Source organism: Theropithecus gelada, chromosome 20 (genome assembly GCF_003255815.1).
Source record: "Theropithecus gelada isolate Dixy chromosome 20, Tgel_1.0, whole genome shotgun sequence".
NCBI classification, from domain to species: domain Eukaryota; kingdom Metazoa; phylum Chordata; class Mammalia; order Primates; family Cercopithecidae; genus Theropithecus; species Theropithecus gelada.
In genome coordinates, this window is record NC_037688.1 from 32,491,305 (window position 1) to 32,509,980 (window position 18,676).

The window sequence follows — 18,676 nt, forward strand, 5'->3', positions numbered from 1 at the left end:
GCTGGAGGTTTGGCTTCCCAAGGCAACTCTGCCCCTAACTTCAGCAGCAACTCCTGCCAAATTACTAAGCCTCCTGGGCCTAAGTATCTTCCTCTATAGTAAAATAAGATGCTGGAGCATCTAAGGAGGAGCTAAGGCACACAAGCGTCAGGTTCTCCTTTGGCTCATCTTAGGAGAAAAGAATAGGGTTAGAAACAAAGTCTGCATCCATTTATTTATTTATTTATTTAGAGACAGAGTCTTGCTCTGTCACCCAGGCTGGAGGGCAGTGGTGAGATCTTGGCTCACTGCAATCTCTGCTTCTCAAGTTCAAGTGATTCCTGTGCCTCAGCCTCTTGAGTAGTTGAACTACAGGTGCCCGCCACCAAATCTGGCTAATTTTTTTTTTTTTTTTTTTGTATTTTTAGTAGAGACGGGGTTTCACCATGTTGGCCAGGCTGGTCTCGAACTCCTGGCTTCCTGGTTTCAAGTGATCTGCCCATCTCAGCCTCCCAAAGTGCTGGGATTACAGGTGTAAGCCACCGCGCCTGGCCAAAAAACCCAGGAAATAAAAAAGCAAGCAGAGAGAGTTCTGTTAAAGCTGCGAAGTTATTTGCTAACCGAAATCGTGGCTGAAATGGTTCCCCCTCCCACAAACTGCCATCAGCAAACATGAGATACAGCTGATTAAACTAAGTACCTCCACATTGACATTCCGGATTTGTACATTGATCAGGGAGAATTCCTGCTGCAAGGTCTGAGGCAGCCCCAGTTGATCTGATTTCCTCTCTTCCAGGAGATTTCTAGGGGGATCTTCCTTTAGGGCTAGCAGGAGAGAGAAGTTCAATGTTGGAAAGCATTTTTGAAAATGAATCAGAGAATAGGTCTGGGGTATCTGCCACAACTCTACAATGCGTAGAGTGGCACCTCACCTGAGACATCAGTTTGACAAATTACCTTCTTCCTCCCCATGGCTTGCATTGTGCTGGTGATCTGTATCTTCAGTGTGCAGGGTCTTCTCGGGTTCCGGCAGAAGGGAAATACTCTCAATGAACTCATCGACACCATCTAATATGTCATTTGCACAAAGCTGCAACAAAGGGTAGAAGATGTAGTTCTAGAGAGGTCAGTGGAAATGATCGTCATGTCTGATTAAAGAGTTCTGACTTAAAAATGGGAATGGCAAAGGATGGAGATGTGTCAGCCAAGAGCTGACATAATCAAAATAGATTTTACCCACTGCCAACTCTCCCTGGTTAAAGACTCGGGATAATAGACTCTATTATTCAGCCCTGGAAATTTTTTATCATGTTTGGAGTTTATGCAAGCCTCAGAAAAAAAATTAATTTAAACACCAATCCTTGATGGAGTTATTTAGCTAATCCAGGAGCAAAAATACCATAACCGGCCAGGCGTGGTGGCTCATACCTGTAATCCCAGTACTTTGGGAGGCCAAGGTGGGCGGATCACCTGAGGTTAGGAGTTTGAGACCAGCCTGACCAGCAGGGTGAAACCCCGTCTCTACTAAAAAGACAAAAATTAGCCAGGCATGGTGGTGGACGCCTGTAATCCCAGCTACTTGGGAGGATGAGGCAGGAGAATCACTTGAACCCAGGAGGCAGAGGTTGCAGTGAACAAAGATCACGTGGCTGCACTCCAGCCTGGGCAACAGAGAGAGACTCCGTCTCAAAAAAACAAACAAACAAACAAAAAAAAAAAACATAACCCCAAGGCATTTTGGTGCAAACTGTACCTTTCGGAGAAAACAGATTGACAATGCAATAAAGTAATGAGATTTGACCAAATTGCTCAAGAGTGACTTCATACTAAGCAGTGTTGAAATTCTTATCCAGTATTTTCTATTCATTCTGTGCAAAGCAGTGCGCCAAGTGCTGTGGGAGATCCAATACAAGTGAGACACCTTCCCACTGTCAAGAAATTTAGCCATCAAATGAGGAGAGGACAGAGCCCTGGGATAAGGCAGAGAAGAGCAAGGGCCAACAAAGCAGCTCATACCGGGTACTACTGTGGTTCATGTAAGAAACAGACATCATTTATCGGGAAAAAGTTACAAACAGCTTCATAGAAGTGGTGTTGTTGATGGATGTAGAAGCCTCTAAGCATTTGCAGAGTACAAGGTAGGCTTCTTAGTCCATTAAGAAGAGAAAGAAATGAAGCCCACAGGGCACATGATCAGGGAGCTACCCATACTATCTTATGCTAGAATAAGGGAAGGAAATACATTTAGAGGCTCTCTGGCCTTAAAGTGCTGAATACTGAAGTTGGTTCTTAAAGACCTCAAAGCCTTGATGTGGTACACACCAGCCACTCAGCCAACCAGTAAGTACGTATTAAATGTCTATCCTGCCGGGCACGGTGGCTCACATCGGTGATCCCAGCACTTTGGGAGGCTGAGGCAGGTGGATCACTTAAGGTCAGGAGTTCGAGACCAGCCTGGCCAACTTGGTGAAACCCTGTCTCTACTAAAAATACAAAAATTAACCGAGTGTGGTGGTGGGCGCCTGTAATCCCAGCCTCTCGGGAGGCTGAGGCATGAGAATTGCTTGAACCCAGGAGGCAGGGGTTGTAGTGAGCCAAGATCATGCCACTGCATTCCAGCCTGGGAGATTGAGTGAGACTCAGTCTCAAAAACAAAACAAAAAAAAGTTTATCTTGTAACCTCTAATTTCCACAAATCCTGAATCTTATATTTTTGGTGGATCCAGGTACATTTCTCCACAATAGCACTGAATACATACCCTCTGCATCTGGGAATCTACCCGCCACATTCTCAAGGTCTGATCCCGGGACCACGTCACCAGTTGATAGTCCTTGGACCCTAGAAATCACCAAATAAGAATCCTGGAAATTCTTCTGGATTCAACATCCATTTTGCTATAGGTTGAAATGGAGTGAGATTCATCCATCCGTTCAACAAATATCTACTGAACATCTCTGAAATGCCAGGCACTATTCTAGGTACCGGGACTAGATCATGAATAAAATAATTTCTATCTTTATAGATCTTGCATTCCAGTGGTAGAAATAGACAAATAAGTATCTGATAAAACATCTGGTATAAAAAATAACACAGGATAAGAGGACAGAGACTGACGGTGGAACCATTTTTAGATAGAACTCCCCAAGGAAATGACATTTGAGCAGAAACTTAAATGAAGTGAAATACTAACTGGCAAATTAGCAGGTAAAGAGCGATGCCGGGATTTAATGTGACACTAACCTTTCACCTCTGCAAATGTTCCTCCTTTTACATGCTCTCAAGGAGCTGGAGATGAACATATTTTTGCAAAATGGGTTGTTTCAAATGCATCACAGCATCTTACCACTCAAAAGAATTTTTTGGTAAAGTGATGCATCTCTTTGTAAAATGAATAATCAATCCTTAATGTTCTTAATTGACTGAATCATATTTTCATCTTAAGTCTGGTCAAAGGGATTATCCTGAAAAGGTTCAGGGTGCTTTATGAAATAACTTCTTGGAAGATCAGGACATTTGCAGATAATTTTGCAGTACCTAGAATCTCCTTCACAGCCACCTTCAGAAAGCATTTAGAAATAATTTCATCTAATTTCTTAACTTAATGGATGGGGAAACTGAGGCGAGAGAATATGATCTGTCTAAGGTCACAGGGTGAGTTGGTTCCTTCTCTGCGTCACCACCTTCAAACAAAATTTCACTCCTCAATATTTCATATAAAACTAGGCATGGCCAGCCAGAGAGCAACTATTCTGAACCACGGCTTGTTACAAGTGCCACCATCTTGCCTCATGTCCACATCAACAATCTTCTGACCCTACCTCTGGCCTCTCTTCATGCCCCTGACTTTGAGGAAAAGGTGCCTAATTCCTTTCTAAAGGTTATAAATTAACTCAACCCCTCGACCTGTGCCTCCCCAGCTGGTCCCAAGGGGCCCTTTGCTTCCCCGACTCCCTTGTATCTTCTCCCTGCCTTCCAACAGAGAGGGCAGCAGCCTCTCCCAATTGGCTAATTCTACGCCTTGGCTTTGAGGGTAACTTCATTCCCTAAACCGGTTCCTGCTGCCCCTGTTTGTGCCACCCTATGATCTGGCTTCTCTCCTCAATTTGCTTTTGGAATGCCTTTTTTTTTTTTTTTTTTTTTTTTTTAATTTTTTGTATTTTGAGATAGGGTCTCACTCTGTCACCCAGGCTGGAGTGCAGTGATGCAATCTCGGCCCACTGCAACAACCTCTGCCTCCTGGTTCAGGCAATTCTCCTGCCTCAGCCTCCCGAGTGGCTGAGATTATAGGCATGCGCTACCACACCTGGCTAATTTTTTTTTTTTTTAATATATTTTGGTAGGGATGGGATTTCACCATGTTGGCCAGGCTGGTCTCGAACTCCTGGCCTCAAGTGATCAACCTGCCTTGGCCTCCCAAAGCCCTGAGATTATAGGCGTGAGCCACTGCACCTGGCCTGGAACTCCTTTCTTAATGATTATATGGCTTCCGATTTGGTCAGTTAAATGCTTTTCTCTTATTCTACATTTTGATCTGTCAGCAACACCTGAAACCAAGGACTACTGCTTCCCTCAGGAGGCATCCTTGTCCCCTGGCCACAACATCCTGACTCACTTCCTACCTCTTTGAGAAATCCTTCCCCACAGTAAAATCAAAGCATGAAGTGGTCCAATAAAACTTGATGACTACTACCAGCCTGGGCAACATGGTGAAACCCATCTCTACAAAAATACAAAAACTTAGGTGGCGTGGTGGCACACTCCTGTACTGCCAGCTACTCAGGTGGCTGAAGTGGAAGTACTGGCTTGAGCCCAGGAGGTCGAGGCTGCAGTGAGCCATGTTTGTGCCACTGCACTCTAGCCTGGGTGACACAGTGGGACTCTACCTCAAAAAAAAAAAAAAAAAATTGATGACGAAGACATGGCAGTAAAAGTAAACTGGAACAACCTTCGGTTGAGAAAGAAGTAAAATACAGATGGTTCCCAACTTACAATGGTTCAACTTAACAATTTTTTTACTTTATGATGGCATGAAACTGTCACAATTTTAACATAATGCACAGTATTCAATAAAGTATATGAGATATTCAACACTTTTTTAAATAAAATAGTCTTTGTATTAGAGGATTTAGCCCAAACATAGGCCGATAGAAGTGTTCTGAGCATGTTTAAGGTAGGCTACTTAAGCTATGATGTTCAGTGGGTTAGGTGGGTAAAATATGTTTTTTGTTTTGTTTTGTTTTTGTTTTTTCCTTTTGAGACAGTCTCGCTCTGTCTCCAGGCTGGAGTGCAGTGGCACAATCTCAGCTCACTGAAACCTCTGCCTCCCGGGTTCAGGAGATTCTCCTGCCTCAGCCTCCCGAGTAGCTGGTACTACAGGCACGCACTACCACACCTGACTCATTTTTGTATTTTTAGTAGAGATGGGGTTTTGCCATGTTGGCCAAGCTGGTCTTGAACTCCTGGCCTCACGTGATCCACCCACCTCAGCCTCCCAAAGTACTGAGATTACAGGTGTAAGCCACGGTGCCCGGCCTAAAATAAATTTTCTACTTACGATATTTTCAACTTACAATGGGTTTATCGGGACATAACCCTATCATAAGGAACATTTGAATAAACACACATGCATAATAATTAAATCTGTAAAAGGTTCAGAAACAGGCAAACCTAAACTACCTAGGGATTCATAAATAGGCAGTGAAACCAGACAGCAAAAATCCAGTAATGGTTATCATAAGCATTAGGGGAGTAGTGCTCTCAGGGAAGGAGGGGGTTATGATCAGGAAGCTTTGGGGCTCCTGGCATCATTTTCTTTCTTGACCTGCATGGTAATTACATAGATTTTCACTTTATAATTATTTGTTGCACTATACATGTTCCATGTAATTTTCAAATACATGATATATTTCACAGTAAAAAAAAATTTTTTTTAATTTAAACTTTTATTTTAGATTCGGGGTTCATGTGCAGGTTTGTTACACACGTGACTCGTGTCACAGGGGTTTGCTGTACAGATTATTTCATCACCCAGGTACTAAGCCTAGTACCCAACAGTTATTTTTTTATGATCCTCTCCCCACTCCACCCTCTGTCCTCAAGTAGGCCCCAGTGTGTATTATTCCCCTCTTTCACAGTTAAAACAAAAAAAAAAAGTTAAATAGTAACTTGTACTCAAAATGGCTACTGGCCAGGCAGTTCCAATTTACATAACTCACCCCACCAGCTTAAAGACAACATGAGTAACTAAAAATGGGTTCCTAAAAACTTTATTTCCATCCAAAACTACCGGTCAACCCCTCCCGCTAGACTGAGGAAATCACATCATCTGTTTTGTTTTCTTGTTGTTTTTTTTTTTTTTGAGACGGAGTCTTGCTCTGTTTCCCAGGCTGGAGTGCAATGGTGCGATCTCAGCTCAATGCAACCTCTGCCTGAGGGTTCAAGTCATTCTCCTGCCTCAGCCTCCCAGGTAGTTGGGACTATAGGCATGTGCCACTAGGCCTGGCTAATTTTTTTTGTATTTTTAGTAGAGATGGGGTTTCACCATGCTGGCCAGGTTGGTCTCGAACTCCTGACCTCAAGTTATCCACCCGCCTTGGCCTCCCAAAGTGCTAGGATTATAGACGTGAGCCACCACGCCTGGCCACATCATCTGTTTTCTACGGCAAAATGCAAGAGATTAAGTTCAAAGCCAAAACCCATGCATGCAATTGGTGGGATAAACATCAGGCAGCCCCATGTTTCTAGAAGCAAGAGAGATTTTGGAAACATGCATAGGAAAGTTAACAGGATGATCAAAAGAGTATCTTTTTTTTTTTGAGACAGATCCTCACTCTGTCACCCAGGCTGGAGTGCAGTGGCGCATCTCGGCTCACTGCAAGTTCTGCCTCCCGGGTTCACACCATTCTCCCGCCTCAGCCTCCCAAGTAGCTGGGACTACAGGCGCCCGCCATTACGCCCGGCTAATTTTTTGTATTTTTAGTAGAGACGGGGTTTCATCGTGTTAGCCAGGATGGTCGCGATCTCCTGACCTCATGATCCGCCCGTCTCGGCCTCCCAAAGTGCTGGGATTACAGGTGTGAGCCACCGTGCCCGGCCAAAAGAGTCTCTTTAATAAATATTCTGGAAGAAGTTTATGAGAGTCACAAACAAGCTGGGACAGAAGATGACTGCTCTAATCCCAGGTCCACTAGAGACCTTTCCGGGGACCCTGGACAAGTCACATCACTCCACCTGCCTGGCTTCCCATGTGCAACATGAAAACACCAACAAATAAACTTGTATTCTGTCAAACACTTAGAGATCATGGCAAAACGATCGCAAGAAAAGACAGGCTGTATCTAAACTTGCATGGTGAGCTGATGGAGAAACTGAGGCTGCGGCTTCTTGACTCCCATTACACTGGGGCCCTGCATGAGCGAGGGCTGGATGATGAAGCTGCAATAACAAACCACCCCAACACCTCGGTGGCTTACATTTCCTGCTTGCTCTGCATCTCCGCCTCATCCTCGTGCCAGGATGTGCTGGAAGCAGCTCTATCTTGAGCTTTGCCAACTGATGTGGCAGAGGCAAACAGGACGTTTAACTGCACATCAGCCCCTAACCTTTCAACCCAGGAGGGACCACATCATGTGTCATGATCAAAGCAAGTCTATCAGCCAAATCTATCTTCAAAGGGCTGGGAGGTAAAATAGCACTACGTGCTTATGAAGACAACTGAGGGTATGTAGTAGGCAGTCCTAACGACCACCTTGGGTCTCCCTCATCAACAGAGTGGCAAGGGGTAAATGTCCTGGACTTCTGAGCCCAGAGTCTTTCAGTCCCAGAAACGATCCAACAGCAAATCTCTATCTTCCATCTCTTACTGGAGCAGATCTCTTCCAAGCAAGAGAGACTACGCTGAAAATTAAGAGGACAGAATTTGGAAGAGGAACAGCAGCCTTATATAGTCCCTTTACCCACCTATGATGAAAGATGGCAACAGTCCTGGCTCTCTGGTTTCTAAAGCCTAGCTCTCTCTATGTCTTCCTTACTGGACTCCACGGCAGCACTGACTAGCACTGCTGTCACCAGAGCTCAGAAGGAAAGTCGGCAGCAGGCCTCTGCCACTCACCTTCCTTCTGTTTCCTCCACTGGAACTCCAGCACCACATCATCATGCCCCACGAAGGTGTGGACTGGGGTGTTCAAGTCAAAGACATTCCACAGGAGAAGGCTGTTTTCCCTCCGCAGCTGGGGAACCATCACAGTCACCAATCCATTGCTGAAAGGCTAAGGCAGAAAAGGCAAAAGCAGATGATCAGATTATTTCAGGGAGGATCGGCTGAGTCTTGAGTTTCCAAACCTGGAATTCTTCCTAAGTAAAATAATTACATAATGGAAGGCCCCAACTCATCTGGAGAAATTTTCCTCAAACACCATAAGCTGAACATTGTTACTTTTCTCTTTGCTTACGGAAGGCACCACAGCAAGTAAAAACTCAGGCTGAGGCAAGCACTTGAAGAACTTTGAAAATTCTAAAATAAGCAAATGGTTCTGATTGCTATGCACTGAAACACACTGTTTCACATCCTAGCTACTCTCCATGAGTAGCTCAAGAGTTACTAAGTGCTTTCCCAGAATGAGCATGCAGGGCTGACGGGGAAAATCCCTGGAGCAGCAAACCTAATTCTTGCCACGTGGAAACGCACCAGAAACACGCCATCCATGTGAAGCATCACCTTCCCGCCTCCCCAGCACCGCAACTGCTCAGAGGAAAACTTGCTCACTTCAGGACTGACATGTTTTACTTGGCAAAACCCAATCTGCTAGGTAGCTAAGGGGTCCATTTAGTTGAATTAGACTGTTATTTAAGGAATAAATAGTCACCTAAGAGCACATTTATCTTCATCACGCTTCCTGGTAGCACTCTTGGACTTTTCTGTTTATTTTTTAAAGCAAACATATTAATCCAGAAAAGTATTTCAATTCATAAGAAGGGTGTCTGATTTCTTGGCAAGTGATCCCAGGTGCAAAACCAGCTTAATACCCAAGTTATCTTAACACCCAAGTTATCTTTCTTGCTCCCCACGGTGACAGTCGAATATATAAAGGTAGCTTTATTCATCCCTGTGCTAGCTTTCAGATTGACATTAAAGGAAATACATTATCTCTCACCCATGTGGCAATGGAAAATTACTGGAAGGTTGATAGTTGCCTACCCACTCTATTTGTAGCATTTAATGGTTTAAAAAGCACATTCATATAAGTTATTTCAAAAGAAAGTCAGCTTGTGAATCACAGAATTGTATACTTTAAAATGGTGGATTTTATCACAATTTAAAAAAAAGGAGGGCATAGTAAAAATTACTATTCATATTCTACAGTAGAGGAAATTTCTGCTCAAAAACATCAAATGGCTTCCCCAAGGCCACATCCGTATTAAATGATAGAGCATGACCCCCAGCCCAGGTCTTCTGAATTTAAAGCCAGAGTTCACTCCACCACAACTGACAGACCTCAAGCCTCCTGACCCTCTCTCCATCTACCCTGCTGCCAGCCCTATCATTAGTGAGTATCTTTACATGGCCTAGCTTCTCTGTGGAGCTTTGATCAGCAATTCATATATATATACTTACCCAACACTCAAAGAATAAAATGTTTTTATTTTATTTACTTATTTATTTTTTTGGAGATGGAGTCTCACTCTGTCACTCAGGCTGGAGTGCAGTGGCGCAATCTCTGCTTACTGCAATCTCTGCCTCCTGGGTTCCAGAGATTCTCCTGCCTCAGCCTCTCAAGTAGCTGGGACTACAGGCGTGCGCCACCACACCTGGCTAATTTTTGTATTTTTAGTAGAGACAGGATTTCACCACATTGGCCAGGCTGGTCTCGAACTCCTGACCTCAGGTGATCCACCCAACTCGGCCTCCCAAGGTGCTGCGATTACAGGTGTGAGCCACTGCGACCAGCCAAGAATAAAATTTGAAATAGTTAACAGCATTTATGCCATCATTACCAAATTTGTCCCACCACTAAACCAAGAGAGAAAGATAAAATCACCTCACAAAGAAAATAAGAGAACATGTCCCTGGGCTCCTTGTTTTTGGAACACCCAAAAAGAAGTTTCCTATCAGGAGGCAGGGTGGCTCACTCACTGTGTATCTGGCCTTCCAGACAGGCACCTGGCAAGGAAGAATATTGAGGTATTTCCGAGGCTGGCGGTAATCCCAGAACTAGAAGAGAGCAAGCAAGATCGTTTGTGAAATAAATGCCATAAAAAATTCTACTGAAATAAGCATAGCCTTTGAACTCATTGCTTCTGGTCCTCTAAAGATACACTTCAACAGCATATTTTTAGTTCAGCTCCTATAACCATACTACTGTGACAGAGACACAAAGAAACCTCCCTTTCCATTTCTAAAACATTACAGGAGAATTTCTGGACTTTATGAGGACCACTAATCAGGGCAGGTCACTATCAACAGGCTTGATTGTGAAATGACCTTTAGAGCTGAAAATTAAAAGAGACGTGTTTGATCCTGTATCACGTTTACATCACGCAGGTAATTTCAAAACAATAGCTGAAGTATCCTGACTACTCATTACATTTCAGACATATATTTAGAACTTTTTTCTCCCATTTAATCTTTGTACCAACCACATAATGCATGTTTTTAATCTCTTTTTTAAATGCAGAGGCTATATAAAGACAAGACATAATGTGCAAGGTCACAAAGGAAAAAGGCAGCTGTGTGAGAACCTAGGAGCCAATCCATTCAAGTCCACACCCGCTATCATCCTCCAACGCCTGAGGTGCAGTTCTTCAAACTGTAGAGCACATAAAGTGAGCCACACAAACTACCTTAGAGACACCTATGCGTCTAACGTGAGGGGCACATACGCTTAGAACTCCAGCATTTGTCACAAAGGCAGGAAAGCCAAGAGTGAAACTCGGAACTGTTTTAAGGAAATTATTTTCAAAAATAGATGACAGCAATCACTCTGGAAATCGCTATAACAATTTCTTTTTTAATAGAGATGGGATCTTGCCATGTTGCCCAGGCTGGTCTCGAACCCCTGGGCTCAGGCAATCCTCCCACCTTGGCCTCCAAAAGTGCTGGGATCACAGGTGTGAGTCACCACTCCCGGCTACTTTGGCAATTTCCTATAAAGTTAAGAGTACACATACCATATGACCCAGCAATACCACTCCTACATAACTGCCCTAGAAAATTGAAGATGTCTGTTCACACAAAAACCTATACATGAATGTTTATAGTGGCTCTATTCACAATCACCAAAAACCAAAAATAGTCCAAATGTCCTTAAATGGGTCAACAGAAAATTAATGGTGGCATATCCATAAGTGGAATACTACTGAGTACTAAAAAGTCTATGCATTATTACTTTTTAAAACAACTTGGATGACTCTTAAAGGCATTATGTTGAATGAAAAAAAGACAACCTTAAAAGGTTATATACTAGTCCGGGTGCAGTGGCTCATGCCTGTAATCCCAGCACTTTGGGAGGCCAAGGCAGGCAGATCACTTGAGGTCAGGAGTTCAAGACCAGCCTGGCTCACATGGTGAAACCCCATATCTACCAAAAGTACAAAAATTAGCTGGGCATGGTGGCACACACCTGTAGTCCCAGCTACTCAGGAGGCTGAGGCACAACAATTGCTTGAACCCGGGAGGCAGAGGTTGTAGTGAGCCAAGACAGCACCACTGCATCCCAGCCTGGGCAACAGAACAAGACTCCATCTCAAAAAAAAAAAAAAAAAAAAAAGCCCTTCTCAAAAAGAACAAATTATAGTGATGGGGAACAGACAAGTGGTTGCCAGAGGTTAGGGGCAGGAGAGGGTATGAGTGCAAAGGAATAACACGAGGTGGCTCTTCAGTGTCATGGAACTGTTCCATACGCTGACTGTGTGGGGGGCAGTTACATGCAACTCTGCATATGTGTATTTCATAGGTTTTCAAGGCTGGTGCAGTGGCTCATGCCTGTAATCTCAGTGCTTTGGGAGGCTAAGGTAGGAGGATCACTTGACACCAGGAGTTCAAGACCAGCCTGGGCAACAAAGCAAGACCCCGTCTCCTCACCTAGCTAATTGGGAGGCTGAAGTGGGAGGACTGGCTGAGCCAAGGAGTTCAAGGTTACAGTGAGCTATGATCATACCACTGCATGCCAGCGTGGGCAACAGAGCAGGACCCTGTCTCAAAAAAAATGTTTTAAATAAAAAAGTAAAAAGTATATCAGACTATATGGAAAACAGTGAAGAAGTCTAATAAATATATACTTTTTTTTTTTTTTTGAGAGGGAGTTTCGCTCTTGTTGCCCAGGCTGGAGTGCAATGGCGCGATCTCAGCTCACTACAACCTCCGCCTCCCGATTTCAAGCGATCCTCCTGCCTCAGCCTCCCAAGTAGCTGGGATTACTGGTACACACCACCACACCTGGCTAATTTTTTGTTATTTTTAGTACAGATGGGGTTTTACCATGGCCAGGCTGGTCTTGAACTCCTGACCTCAGGTGATTTGCCTGCCTCGGTCTCCCAGAGTGCTGGTATTACAGGTGTGAGCCACCACGCCCAGCTGATGTATAATTATTGTTCCAGAGGAAAGGAAAGAGAAGGAATAGAACAGAAGTAATATTTGAAGAGTGGCTGGGCGCGGTGGCTCAAGCCTGTAATCCCAGCACTTTGGGAGGCCGAGACGGGCGGATCACGAGGTCAGGAGATCGAGACCATCCTGGCCTACACAGTGAAACCCTGTCTCTACTAAAAAATACAAAAAACTAGCCGGGCGAGGTAGCGGGCACCTGTAGTCTCAGCTACTCGGGAGGCTGAGGCAGGAGAATGGTGTGAACCCGGGAGGCGGAGCTTGCAGTGAGCTGAGATCCGGTCACTGCACTCCAACCAGGGCGACAGAGCGAGACTCTGTCTCAAAAAAATAAGTAAATAAAATTGAAGAGTGAATAATGGTTGAAAATTTCCCCAAAGTGAGGATGGCCAACAAGCCACAGATGTGAGAAGTACTTTCCTCCTCCTTACAAAAGAAACCAGTTTTGATAATGGCCTTTAATAATCATAACCTTTGCTGTAGAAGGATATGACCCACACAAGTACTGTCACGCTGGCCTTCTCTGTTTCAAAACTTTTAGAGACTTAATAAAGTATAGGGGTATATATTCAGACCCACAAATCTCTTACTACACTTTAAAATATTCAAAATGGTTTAAAGCTGGTTTTACATGGTTTCAGAGCAATGGAAGAGGCTTTCCAAAGGTTTTGCTTGGTTTGGTTAATAACTTTGTGAATAAGCCTGAATGGAAATGGAAATGACTTGTCTGGAGTTTCATAACCTTCTGAAAAATCTAGAGTTCGAAGTGGGTGACTTTTTCTCCTCCAAAAAGAAAATCACGATATCCCAAAGAAATATACAAATGAGCCAACCTGGAATGTAAGGGAGCGTTCTATGTGCCAACAATGAGGTGTTAATAAATCTTAGAAGCTCTTCCTCTACTTAATGCACAATATGAATGAACGAGTATTACAGAGCACAGCACACAGGAACAGGCAAACACCCAGCTGTAAACTCTTGCTTAGTTCCCCAGCCTGCCTGAGGGCTGGATGAGGTTCCTCCATTGAGTGCGTGGGAAGAGGTGAACGCAATCATTTCTGAGCAGACGTGTGAGTGTAATTTTGCCTATTTCCAAAAAAAAAAAAAAATTAATGATTTAGATTGAAAAGTTTAGATGGCATAACTGCTAAATTTAATAGCATCCCTGTTTTGATTCAAGATTAATAATCAAATAGCTAAACATAAAATGAGAAAACTCAAGAATTTCTAGGAAGAAGCCAGGCACGGTGGCTCACACCTACAATCCCAGCACTTTCGGAGGCTAAGGCGGGCAGATCACCTGAGGTCAGGAGTTAAAGACCAGCCTGGCCAACATGGTAAAACCCAGTCTCTACTAAAAATACACAAATTAGCCGGGCAAAGTGGCACGCGCCTGGAGTCCCAGCTACTTGCGAGGATGAGGCAGGAGAATCGCTTGAACCCAGGAGGTGGAGGCTGCAGTGAGCTGAGACTGCACCACTGCACTCCAGCCTGGGCAACGGAGTGAGACTCCATCTCAAAAAAAAAAAAAACAAAACAAAACAAAAAAAAAGAATTTCTAGGAAGAAAATAAATTTAAAAAAAGCTTCTAATAAACTTCTAATGTTTTAGATTTGCTGCTCTTTAAAAAAAAAAAAAATCTCAGCTTTCTCATTTTCAGTCCAAGGGACACATTTGGTGGCAGCAAGAGAAACTTTACTCAATGGCTGTTTTATTAAAAGATCTTTTCCATGTCACGAGATGTGTATTTAAAGAACCAGATGCTGGACTTGAAGAGGAAAGTATCAAGGATTCCTTTTCTTCCCCCTTTTCTTTATTCTTTCTTTTTTTTTTTTTTTTTGGAGATGGAATCTTGCTCTGTTGCCAGGCTGGAGTGCAGTGGTGCGATCTCGGCTGACTGCAACCTCCGCCTCCCAGGTTCAAGCAATTCTGCTGCCTCAGCCTCCCAAGTAGCTGGGACTACAGGCATGCACCACCACGTCCAGCTAATTTTTGTATTTTTAGTAGAGACAGGGTTTTACCATGTTAGTCAGGATGATTCCAATCTCTTGACCTCGTGATCCACCCCCCCCAGCCTCCCAAAGTGCTGGGATTATAGGTGTGAGCCACCACGCCCAGCTTTTTTTTTTGTTTTTTGTTTTTTGTTTTTGAGACAGAATCTCACTCTGTAGCCCAGGCTGGAGTATAGTGACAGGATTATGACTCACTGCAGCTTTGACCTCCCCAGTTCAAGTGATCTTCCTGCCTCAGCAGCCTTGTGAGTAGATGGGACTACAAGGGCACACCACCACATCTGGCTACTTTTTTTAAATTTTTCTGTAGAGACAAGGTCTCCCTGTGTTGCCCAGGCTGGTCTTGAACCCCTGGACTCAAGTGATCTGCTTGCCTAAACATCCCAAAGTGCTGAGATTACAGGTGTGAGCCACTGCGCCCAGCTTTTTTCCCTGTTCTTGTAAGGCCAGATTTGCCTTATGTGGGATAGCTACATTGAAAGAGTTATGCAACTGTCCTTAGTTTTATGTTAAAATACTCCATGAAATAGGTACACTGGCTCATGCCTGTAATCCCAGCACTTTGGGAGACCAAGGCGGGCAGATCACTTGAGGTCAGGAGTCTGAGACCAGCCTGGCCACCATGGTGAAACCCTGTCTCTATTGAAAAACAAAATACAAAAATAAGCCTGGTGTGGTGGTGTGCACCTGTAATCCCAGCTACTCGAGAGGCTGAGGCACAAGAATCGCTTGAACCCAGGAGGTGGAGGTTGTAGTGAGCTGAGATCACACTACTGCACTGCAGCCTGGATGACAGGGCAAGACTCTGTAGCAAAAAAAAAATAAAAGAGACAATACACAGAATGGGAGAAATGATCTGCAAACTATCTAAAATGATCTGCAAACTATCTATGTAACAAGGGATTAATAACCAGAATATATAAGGATCTCAAACAACTCAATAGGAAAAAAATCTAATAATCCAATTAAAACATGGCAAAAGATCTGAACAGACATCTCTCAAAAGAAGACATACAAATGGCAAACAGTATATGAAAAGATGCTCAACATCACTGATCATCAGAGAAATGCAAATCAAAACTACAATGAGATATCATCTCACACCCGTTAAAATGGCTGTTATCCAAAAGACAGGCAATAATGAATGCTGGCAAGGATGTAGAGAAAAGGGAACCCTCATACACTGTTGGCAGGAATGTAAATTAGTACAGCCACCATGGAGCAGAGCTATCGTATGATCCAGCAACCCCACTGCTAGGTATATACCCCAAAGAAAAGAAACCAGTATAGCGAAGAGATATCTGCACTCCCATACTTATTGCAGTATTATTCTCAATAGGCAAGGTATTCCGATCCCTGGTAGGATAAGGATATAGACTTCAGGGTGACCGAAGAATCAGAATAAATGTTGATACAAGATGGGATCACCTCCTCCAGCTGGATCAAAGAAAGTGGTATTGAGGTTACGGTCTGTTAATAGTATGGGGATGCCAGCGGCTAGGACTGGTAGAGAGAGGAGGAGTAGAACTGCTGTAATTTCTGGAAGCAAAGTAAACGTTCATCAACAGACAAATGGAAAAGAAAATATGGTGCATATACACAATGGAGTACTATTCATCCATGAAAAAGAATGCAATCCTATCATTTACAACAACATGGAAGGAACTAGAGGAAATTTTGTTAAGTGAAACAAGCCAGGCACAGAAAAATAAACTTTGCATGTTCTCACTCATCTGTGGGAGCTAAAAATTAAAACAATTGAACTCATGAAGATAGAGAGCAGAATGATGGTTACCAGAGGCTGGGAAGCATAGGAGGGTAGGGCAGGGGGAGCCAGAAGTGGGGATGGTTAATGGGTAGAAAAATATAGTTAGGGCCGGGTGCGGTGGCTCAAGCCTGTATCCCAGCACTTTGGGAGGCCGAGACGGGCGGATCACGAGGTCAGGAGATCGAGATCATCCTGGCTAACACGGTGAAACCCCGTCTCTACTAAAAATACAAAAAACTAGCCGGGCGAGGTGGCGGGCGCCTGTAGTCCCAGCTACTTGGGAGGCTGAGGCAGGAAAATGGCGTAAACCTGGGAGGCAGAGCTTGCAGTGAGCTGAGATCTGGCCACTGCACTCCAGCCTGGGTGACAGAGCGAGACTCCATCTCAAAAAAAAAAAAAAAAGAAAAAAGAAAAATATAGTTAGGCAGAATAAATAAGAGCCAGTATTTGACAGCACAACAGGGTGATTACAGTAAACAATAATTCACTGTACATTTAAAAACAACTGAAAGGGTATGATTAGAATGTTTGTAACAGAAAAAATTGATAAATGCTTGAGGTGATGGATACCCAGTTTGCCCTAATGTGATTATTACTCATTATACGCCTGTATCAAAATATCTCATGTACCCCATAAATATATACACCTACTAGTTACCCATAAATTTCTTTTTTAAAAAATGGAAACGGTAAAACAAAAAAACAAAACAAAACAAAAAAAGTCTTAAACGCTTGCTGAAACTGTACCTCAGGGAAAAATTAGCAGTGAGTTAAATTAATGGCTGTGAACGGTAGACTATAAAATAAGAAGCTTGACAACAGGATAAAAACAAAACACAAAAATCAAATAAACAAAAATGGAAAAAAATTCCAGTACCTTGAAACAAACTTTATGAAAGTTCTTTTTAATTAATATATAACCATAGAAAGAAGTTCTGCCAGGAACGCTGGCTCACTCCTGTAACCCCACCACTTTGGGAGGTCGAGGTGGGTAGATCACCTGAGGTCAGGAGTTCGAGATCAACCTGGCCAACATGGTGAAACTCTGTCTCTACTAAAAATACAAAAATTAGCCAAATGTGGTGGCACACACCTGTTATCCCAGCTACTTGGGAGGCTGAGGCAGGAGAATCATTTGAATCCAGGAGGAGAAGGTTGCAGTGAGCTGAGATCATGCCACCACACTCCTAGCCTGGATGACAGAGAGAGACTCTGTCTCTGTCTCCAAAAAAAAAAAAAAAAAGAGCGAGACTCTGTCTCCAAAAAAAAAGAAAGGAAAGAAAAAAGTTCAGGTAATGTTCTAACGTAGATGAATCCCTGGAGAAATTAGACTATGTAGTTTAATAATTTGGATTTATAAATATCTATGTGTGTTTTCCTGACTCTATCATAGTATAAATATTAATTTTTAACATACTATTCTAACTTAAATAAGCCTTGGGTTTATTTTCTCATGGAAAGCTTAATTAAACTTTCTAAATTACATAACTATTTATATGGATTATAGGAGCTGTCATTGTTTCCACAAAATATTTAAAATTATTAAAATGTAAAAATTACATCAAATCGAATGAATGAAAACAACTGATGCTCTTAAAAAAATGTTTGCTCTCATGCTCTTATGAACTTTTATTTTTTCTTTTTTGAGAGATGGTCTCCCTTTTTCTGGCAGGTTGGAGTGCAGTGGCTCAATACAACCTCAACCTCTTGGGTTTGAACAGTTCTCCCACCTCCACCTCCCAAGTAGCTGGGACTACAGGTGCTTGTTACCACGCCTGGCTAATTTTTTGCATTTTTTGCAGAGATAGGGTTTTGCCATGTTGCCCATGCTGGTCCCAAACTCCTATGTTCAAGCAATCTGCCCGCTTCAGCCTCCCAAAGTGATGGGAATTCAGGTACGAGTCACTGCACCCGGCTGCACTTTCTATAATAATAAGGATCACAAGAACTGAGTCTACAGCCTGGTGACATGCGGAGACCCATCTCTAAAAAAAAAACCAGGCCGGGCGCGGTGGCTCAAGCCTGTAATCCCAGCACTTTGGGAGGCCGAGACGGGTGGATCACGAGGTCAGGAGATCAAGACCATCCTGGCGAACACGGTGAAACCCCGTCTCTACTAAAAAATACAAAAAAAAAACTAGCCGGGCGAGATGGCGGGCGCCTGTAGTCCCAGCTACTCGGGAGGCTGAGGCAGGAGAATGGCATGGACCCGGGAGGCGGAGCTTGCAGTGAGCTGAGATCTGGCCACTGCACTCAAGCCTGGGCGGCAGAGCGAGACTCCGTCTCAAAAAAAAAAAAAAAAAAAGAAACAGTCTAGA

General features: G+C 43.5%; 1 protein-coding gene across 1 annotated transcript in view; it reads right to left on the minus strand.

Annotated features, from left to right (window-relative positions):
- Positions 1 to 18,676, minus strand: part of WDR59 (WD repeat domain 59) — a 115,319-nt gene that overhangs the window by 37,766 nt on the left and 58,877 nt on the right. The window contains exons 9-13 of the mRNA XM_025369908.1: positions 10,113 to 10,190; positions 8,091 to 8,247; positions 2,739 to 2,818; positions 937 to 1,069; positions 680 to 804 (exon numbers count right to left, since the gene is read on the minus strand). Of these exons, the coding sequence (XP_025225693.1) occupies positions 680 to 804; positions 937 to 1,069; positions 2,739 to 2,818; positions 8,091 to 8,247; positions 10,113 to 10,190 (573 nt within the window). The remainder of the gene's footprint in view (positions 1 to 679; positions 805 to 936; positions 1,070 to 2,738; positions 2,819 to 8,090; positions 8,248 to 10,112; positions 10,191 to 18,676) is intronic.